Source organism: Nannospalax galili, unplaced genomic scaffold (genome assembly GCF_000622305.1).
Source record: "Nannospalax galili isolate Female #2095 unplaced genomic scaffold, S.galili_v1.0 scaffold632, whole genome shotgun sequence".
In the NCBI taxonomy this organism is placed as follows: domain Eukaryota; kingdom Metazoa; phylum Chordata; class Mammalia; order Rodentia; family Spalacidae; genus Nannospalax; species Nannospalax galili.
In genome coordinates this window covers 1,525,402-1,533,756 of record NW_008332816.1, presented here as the reverse complement: position 1 = coordinate 1,533,756, position 8,355 = coordinate 1,525,402, and the positions used below count along the sequence as shown (strand labels likewise).

General features: G+C 43.0%; 1 protein-coding gene across 1 annotated transcript in view; it reads right to left on the bottom strand.

Moving 5' to 3' along the window:
* Window positions 1-1,053: 1,053 nt before the first annotated feature.
* Window positions 1,054-8,355, bottom strand: part of LOC108490563 (leukocyte immunoglobulin-like receptor subfamily A member 5) — an 8,536-nt gene continuing 1,234 nt past the window's right edge. Inside the window, exon 5 of the mRNA XM_017796791.2 lies at window positions 1,054-1,365. Coding sequence (XP_017652280.1) covers window positions 1,229-1,365 — 137 coding nt within the window. The 3' untranslated portion in view covers window positions 1,054-1,228. The remainder of the gene's footprint in view (window positions 1,366-8,355) is intronic.

Sequence of the window (8,355 nt, the reverse complement as noted above, 5' to 3'; positions counted from 1 at the left end):
AGAAGTGGTTGAATGGAGGAACAGGGTTTTGCTTTTGACAGATGGGGGAGCCAAGCCCCATGGTTTTATAGTTTATCAACCATACAGTTGTCTCCATCCCAAGAAACAACTCGGCCTCCAACAATGATTTTCAGTCCTCCCAAAACACCCTACCCACCAAATGAGACATTCCTTTTGCTGTATTTCATTGATACCGTTTGGACAGTGTCTCGTTACTTAACCAGGCTTGCTTGAACTCATTGCAATCCTTCTGCCTCAGCCTTTGTGTTCTGGAATTACAGCCATGAGCTGCTACTGGGTTCCACTTACTCCCGTCTCTAAACCCTGATTGATGGGTATGTCGAGTCAGTTTTAAGGGCCCATAGAAACCAGCTCCATAGGGAGGAACAGGGATGGGGCTGCTCTTTCCTTCCTATTTAGCTGGTCATCTTCCCTTTCCCACAACTCCACCCACACTGGCTGCTGAACAACACCAGTACCTCAAATGATGCTAAGTACAGTGATGTCAGAAGATTGCAGAAGCTATGCACGACCATTTCATGAAGACAGAGAGAGGTCTTTGTGTATCGTTGAAGATTTAGCTGTCAGGTGGGAGACTGACTTTTCCCATTTGTTTCGCTGTTTTCACTAAATTCGGGATTTGAGCTAAAGAAATAGAGCGCCGATACCATGCTTGACGAAATGCAGTCATTGGCCCAAATTGGGATAAGTTATGTGAAAATGCAATAGCTAGTGAGGGCTTTAGAGGTGCTGAGAGGTGAGGCAAAAGGGACTAGCCTGAGAAACAGCAGGATGTGTGGGACGTATCACAGTGTCATGGAAGAAGAGTTCTCAGCACAGAACACCCCATAGTTCCCTGATCCCCAGACAGGTCATGCTGCTCAAGCGATACCATGCTTGACGAAATGCAGTCATTGGCCCAAATTGGGATAAGTTATATGAAAATGCAATAGCTAGTGAGGGCTTTAGAGGTGCTGAGGGGTGAGGCAAAAGGGACTAGCCGGAGAAACAGCAGGATGTGTGGGACGTATCACAGTATCATGGAGGAAGAGTTCTCAGCACAGAACACCCCATAGTTCCCTGCTCCCCAAACAGGTCATGCTGCTCAAAACTCCCAGTGCACCATCCACCCAACTTGTGTCCCAGGTTTAATTCCAGACCCACAACAGCTTAGAGTGTTCACAGTCTAAGTTTACCACTCCAAGTTGGGTGCTGTTGCCTCTGCTGTTCACCTCCTGGCTGCATCTTGGATCTTTCTCTGGCTGTGCTGAGCCTCAAACAGAAGAATTCCAAGAGTCACCAGGACCAAGCCAGCCATCGTGATCCTGATGAGATTCTCCACTGTGTGGTCTTGGGGAAGTGAGTCTGGAGATTTTAGACATAGTGGTCATAACAGTCCCAAATCATCCCAGAATCCACAGAGGGCACCTGCCTTTCATGGACAGAGCACCTGTGTCCAGCCCCATAACTGTTCTTACTTACCTGTATTTGGGTCTGACATGTTTGGTGATGAGCTGATGATATCAACTGTTCCTAGGAATGAAAGAAGAGGAGATTATGTGGCACGCTGAAGAGATACAGGCTTTGTGCTATTTCCTTTACTTCTTATTCCCTACAAGTCACATTGTTCTTAGAGCATGAAGGTCTGGTATGAACCATTTCCCTTCCTCTCCTCACACAGGAGGACTGGGGAGGTTTAGGAGGTAAGGCTTTACTGGAGGAAGTGTGCCACTGGGGACCAGCTTTGAGAGCTCGCCTGGCTTCCTGCTTGTTCTCGCTGGGTGAAGAGGGTATCTCTGTTTCCTGCTCCAGTCACCTGCTGTGATGATGCCCCTGCCATTACGGACTCTCCCTCTGCAACCTTAAGCCAAAACAAACGTTTCCTTTCATAAAAAAGGGGTGCAGAGTGGAGGGGGCCTAAATATGATCAAAATAGATGGTATGAGATTTGGAAATTTTTCAATAAAAGCACACAAACCAAATCAAATTTAATTTAAAAGACATGAATCTGAGAAAGGGGACTTGGTGGGGTAGTGGGGATGAGAGGGAGATAAAGGAGGGCTGAGGGAGAGAGTAAGCAGAATGCATTATAAATGTGTATGGAATTGCCAAATAGCAAACTTAGTTGATTGAAAATAAAATTAAAAAATCTTTATAAATTTTAGAATCTATGTAGAGGGGCCTGGAGAGATGGTCAGTGGTTAACAGCACTGACTGCTCTTGCAGAGGACCTGGGTTCAGTTCCCAGCACACAAATCTTGGCTAACAACTGCATGTAACTGCAATTCCAGGGGCTCCAACACCCTCTTCTGACCTCCTTGGGCACTGAACACACATGATGTACTTATATACATGCAGGCAAAACACTTTTACATATAAAATAAAAACAAATAAGAATTTAGGCTCTATATAGAAAGATTAAATTATAAACAGGTAAAGATGCAGCAAGTGAACAATATTAAATAAAGGAGTAATTATAAATAGAAATACTTTAAATTTTTAAAAAAATATTTTATTTACTATTTTTATTTTGTGTGTATGAGTGTATTTCCTGCATCTGCAACAATGTCCATGGAAGTCAGAAGAGGATGTTGCATCCCCTGGAACTGGAGTTAGGATGGTTGTTAACCTCCATGTGGGTGCTGGAAGACAAACCCAGGTCCTTCGCATGAGCAGCCAGTGCTCTTAACTGCTGAGCCATCTCTCCAGTCCCAAGAGAAATATTTTAAGATATATGATGGATATAATTATAGGTGTACACAAATCTGCTTTTATCATGGTAAGTATGTGGGCAACTGCATAAGTAAGCATATGTGAAACAAGACAGTTGGAGTATGAGTGAAAAATTAAGGTAGAAAAAATACACCCTGTTCTGGTTGATGTGACTATCAGTCATGCATAAAAGATAGACTGAAAACCCCTAGTGGAACAAGAGGGAGGTTGTCCTGGATACGCTTGATGGGAAGATGGGATGCTGGCTGGTAAGGCGGGGGGGGTGTTCCTGCCAAATACCTGTCCCTGCCATTCTCACTGCAAGTGTCACTGTTTCTCAAACTCTGGTCTCTGTTTCAGGGGGACCAGAACAAGCCTCTGAACTGGAAAGGACTGGTTTGTGGCATGACCAGCACACACAGCCCAACCACAAGGGATATTGTGCTAATGAGACCAGCTTCTCTGAATGGCCCTGGAAAAATCTATCCAGAGACATGAACAGCATTCAGAACCCAGTTTGTGAAAGAATCCCCAACGATGTGCCCTTCATTTAGAACCAGACTGGCAGAACACTGCCCAGAAATGTCAACACCATCTGTGAAAGACTGCTCAGGAGTGTGACTGGCATCCCAGGGCACTGGGAGGAATGTCTAGAGAAAAAAACACTCCCCAGATGAGAGGCCGTGTCCAGATTCATTTGCCTACCCAGCTCTGATTTCTTCTTTTATCCAAAAACATGTCAGTTTAGAAGTCTTGCTCTGTTCTCTCTCTCTCTCTCCCTCCCTCCCTCCCTCCCTCTCCCCTCTCTCCTCTCTCTCCTTTCTCCTCTCTCTCATTTTCCTTTCTTGTGGTGATTATTTTTATTGTTTTTTAGATCATATTTAGACCCTTCCCTTAGATGCACTCCTATAGCCTCCTACCAGATTTCATGCATTCTGTCATGTCATATACATTAGGGCCTATCAAGCCAAATGTCTGTCCCCAAATGTCCCTCAGTGTGAGTCCATTCACTGGAACCTGGTTAGTCTAACTGGTGTGACTCCCTTGAAGAAACCCTACTCTCCCTTTCCCAGTAGTCATTGGTTGCCAATGGTTTCTCAGCTAAAGTCAGGGATTCTTACCCATTTCTCCTATTCTGTGCTGTTTTTTTTTTGTCTAGTTTGAACTTGCCTGGGTCTTGTGCATGTGCTCAGGGAACATAGCAGAGCAGGAGGCAGAACAAATACTAATGAATCTCTCAACTCTCACCAGCAAAGCTTCCTCATGCAACAGATGTTTATTAACCCATTTTCCTGGCCACAACTGGCCAAAGTGCAGAGAATAGGAGACTTTGGAGTGCTTTTCCCTGGGCAGGACTCCCATAACAAACCTCTGCCACCCAGAGCTCAGGGACCACTGTGGAAGAGGGGGTGGAAAGACTGTAAGAGCCAGGGGTGCTGGATGACCATAAGGAAACAGCATTGTCCAGACAGCTGGGGAGTCACTCATTTTCCCCTTCACGGGCTCTCCCAAACAATCCGGACTGGCCTGGCTTAGGGGGGGTGTCTGTACCTCAGCCTGCTTTCTCTTTTTGTTCCACCTTTGTCCAAGCTGGTCTCATTGTCCCCTTGGCTGAGCTGTTCCTTTTATTTCCTTTCACTTCATCTATTTGACTTACAAATATACTACTCACCTCGCATCTTTCTCTGTTCTTCTCCTTTCCACTGACACCATCCGTAAGTAATATCTCATTACACACAGCTTCCTACTTCCACTACTTCCTAAAATGGTTGGCATTGAGGGAGTACTTTTTAAAGTATTTTGATTGAAAAATTTTACAAAATGTATTTTGATCATATTCAGAAACCCTCCTCCTCTCCATCCTCACCCTCCTGACCTTCTAACTTCATGTCTTCTATTGTTACTCATCTTTTTCAAAGGCCTATTGACTCCAATATGTGTTTCCTAAATGATCTTGGGTGTGGTTCTATCCCTTGGAGTCTGGTCACCCCACCAGGCATCACACCAGGAAGGAGCACTGACTCTCCTTTCCTACCATCTGCCAAGTACTTGTTTTATAATTTTTGTAGTGTCTTAGTTTCTCCCTTTGATAGTGATTGATTTTCCAGCAGTACTCTGCCTCCAGGTAGTAGCAAAGATTGAGCCTGGTGCCATAGGCATGCAGGCCGCGAGTCTAAATACCAAGCTTTACCCCAGTCCTATGCTGAGAAATAGTATCATCCTACTACAAACAAGCACCTCATTCCACTGAAAGAATAAGTCTGGTCTTTAAAAATTCAAACGAAAACTTAGTTATGCACGTCTCAAATAAATAAAAGACTAGAAACATGAACAATCAAAGCAACATGACTCCTCTGAAAATTATTATTCCCACAGCAGTGGCTTCCAATGTGGGTGAATCAGATGAAATCCCAAAGAACTCAAAAGAATGATTATAAATAAAGAATTCAAGAGAACATGAATAAACTGTTGCATTAATTCCAAGAGAAAAACAAGCAGCTGAGTGACATGAGAAAATACAGGATATGAAAGTGGAATTCAGTAAAGAAAAATGCTGAAGAAAAACCAGACTGAAAAACTGGAAATGGCTTTAGCAAGTCGGAGAAGAAACTCAGTGGAAAACCTCACCAATAGAATAGCTCAGGTAGATTGCAGAGTATTGGCTTTTAAGACATGTAGCTGGATTCGAGCATTCAGACAACGAGAAAGTTGAATTAAAGAGAAAATACAGACTCAGATTTCTGGAAAAAGATGAAAAGACCAAGTCTATGAATTGTCGACACAAGAGAAGAAGAGTTTGGTGTTTTTTGGTTTTTGGTTTTTGGAGTTTTTTTCTGTCTTTTTGAGACAGGGACCAAAACAAAAACAGGAGGGGTTGTCTTAGTAACCAAGTCTATGAATTGTCGACACAAGAGAAGAAGAGTTTGGTGTTTTTTGTTTTTTGGTTTGGTGGGGGGGTTCTGTCTTTTTGAGACGGGGTCTCCCTGCAGCTCCAGCTGTCCTGGAACTCACTATGTGGACCAGGCTGGCCTTGAACTCACAGAGATCTGCCTGCCTCTGCCTCCCGAGTGCTGGGATTAAAGGCGTGCGCCACCATGCCCGGCTCAAGAAGAGTTTTATACCAAAAGCATGGAAAACAGCCATACCGGTTGATTTCCCAAATCTAGGGTAGATATGTCCATCCGGGTACAGGAGACTGTTGGAACACCAAAGAGACAAAACCAGAAAAGAGTCTCCCCTCTTACTGCATCTGAACACCTCACTATACCAAACAAAGGAAGTACCTGCCTCTGCCTCCCGAGTGCTGGGATTAAAGGCGTGCGCCACCACGACCGGCTCAAGAAGAGTTTTATACCAAAGGCATGGAAAACACCCATACCGGTTGATTTCCCAAATCTAGGGTAGATATGTCCATCCAGGTACAGGAGACTGTTGTAACACCAAACAGACAAAACCAGAAAAGAGCCTCCCCACCTCTTACTACATTTGAACACCTCAATATACCAAACAAAGGAAGTGTATTGAAAACTCAGAAGTTTCTCAAGAGAAACTTCAAAATAGGAGGACTTGAAACACCTTATGACTGCCAATCCAGACTACTACATTCAGCAAACCTGTGTCATAACTGAAGGGTAAATACAAACTCTCCAAAATAAAAACAAAAGAAGGGATTTATCTATGACTACTAAACTGCTCTACAGAACATGCTAGAAGGAATCCTCAGACTGAAGATAAAGACAAACACATTCTCAAGGCTACAGGAAAGAGTAGGTCCTGTTAAAATGGTAGTTAAAGAACAGAAAGAAATTAACTCACAATGTAAGACATGAAACTTTGTAACTATTAGGTGGAAAAATATGGAAAACACTTCAAGATACAGGCAAAAGCAGGGGTTTCTTATTGACTCAGGAAATAATACCAACAATTAACAAATATTAGTTTTGAAATTAAAAAGCTTTTGCACAGTTAAGGACATAATTAAGCTAAGAGGCAGTATACATAATGGGAGAAAATCTTTGCTAGCTGTATATCTGACAGAGGATTAGTATCTACAATATCAAAGAACTCTTAAAACCTAAATAACAACAAATAAAACAATCCATTCAATAAATAGACTAATGGGATGAGCAGACAGCTCTGAAATGATGAGACCCAAATGATCACTAAATGTATGAAAAGAAGATCTTGAGATCTACATAATGACAAAACCAGTTGACATGTCAAGGTGGATAGGGGACTGTTACAGGGTCCGACCTCCAGATGAAGAGCTACAGGCAATCAGTGGATGACAAGTAAGGGAGAGTCAGTTTTCTCCAGGAACCAGCTCCCTGAGAGGTTATCTAACCCCAAATGGACAACCATAAGCACAGGTACATGTAGGCACCACTAAATGGACTTGGTGAATTATATATATGTGTGTGTTTATAAATGTATATTTATGTGTGCTTCAGTAATAAAGAAGAAGACAGGAAATTGAGGGGGGATGGGGGGTATGTGAGGAACTAGTGGGGGACTGGGAGGGATAGAAGTACTCATACATGAAATCCTCAAAAAATTTAAAATCTTAAACTTTACTAGCCATTGGTGAAATGCAAATTAAAACTGCACTGATAGTCCATCTCCTGACAGCCAGAAAGGCAGCCATTAGGAAATCAAGTAATAACAAATGCTGCCAAGGATGTGAGATGAAGGAAACCATTATACACCACTAGCAGACATGTAAATCTGCCCAGCCACTATTGTGATCCACCTGGAACGTCTTTGAAGAACTACAAATGCATATGACCCAGGTGTACTACTACTGTGTATCTACCTGAAGGACTCTTAAGTCATCATGCCACAGAGATACTTACACATCCGTGTTTATTGTACATGACTCACAATAAGTAGCTATGGAAGGAAGATATACACCAACAGAGGACTGCATAAAGAAAATGTGGTTTATATGCACATGACGGAATTTTTCAACCATGTAGAACCAAGTAATGTTATTTTCAGGAAAATGGATGCAACAAGAGGTTATCGTGTTCATGAAATAGCTCAGACATGCAAAGGCAAATATGCCCTATCTTTTCTCATTTGTGCATCCTAGATTTTATATAAATACATGAAAAGTTGTGTGTAGCTATGACGTGAAAGTAGAACTGTCTAGAGGAACAAAGGGACTAGGGGGAGGATGAGGATGTGTGAGAAAGAGGGTATGGAGGTAGACTGAATGTGTTCAGAGTACACCGTAAACAGGATAAAAATGTCCCTATGAAACCCAGTACCTTGTGCCAGTGTTACATGCCTAACAAAGAAATCTTATTTAAACAAGCAAACTAAACACAACCCAAAACCGGTTTTGTCAGACCAGCGAAATAACTTAGTGGGCAGAAGCGCTTGCTGCGAGAATTTAATGGATGACCCAAGTTCAGATCCGCAGAACCCACATAAATGCCAGAGTGGAGCAAGTGCTTGTAATCCCCATGCTCGCAAAGACCACCGGAGACAGGAAGTGGAAACAGGACAGTCATCAGATTCTCCTTAGGCCATCTAGCCAGAAGGTTGTTAATCCCCATGCTCGCAAAGACCACCGGAGACAGGAAGTGGAAACAGGACAATCATCAGATTCTCCTTAGGCCATCTAGCCAGAAGGTTGTT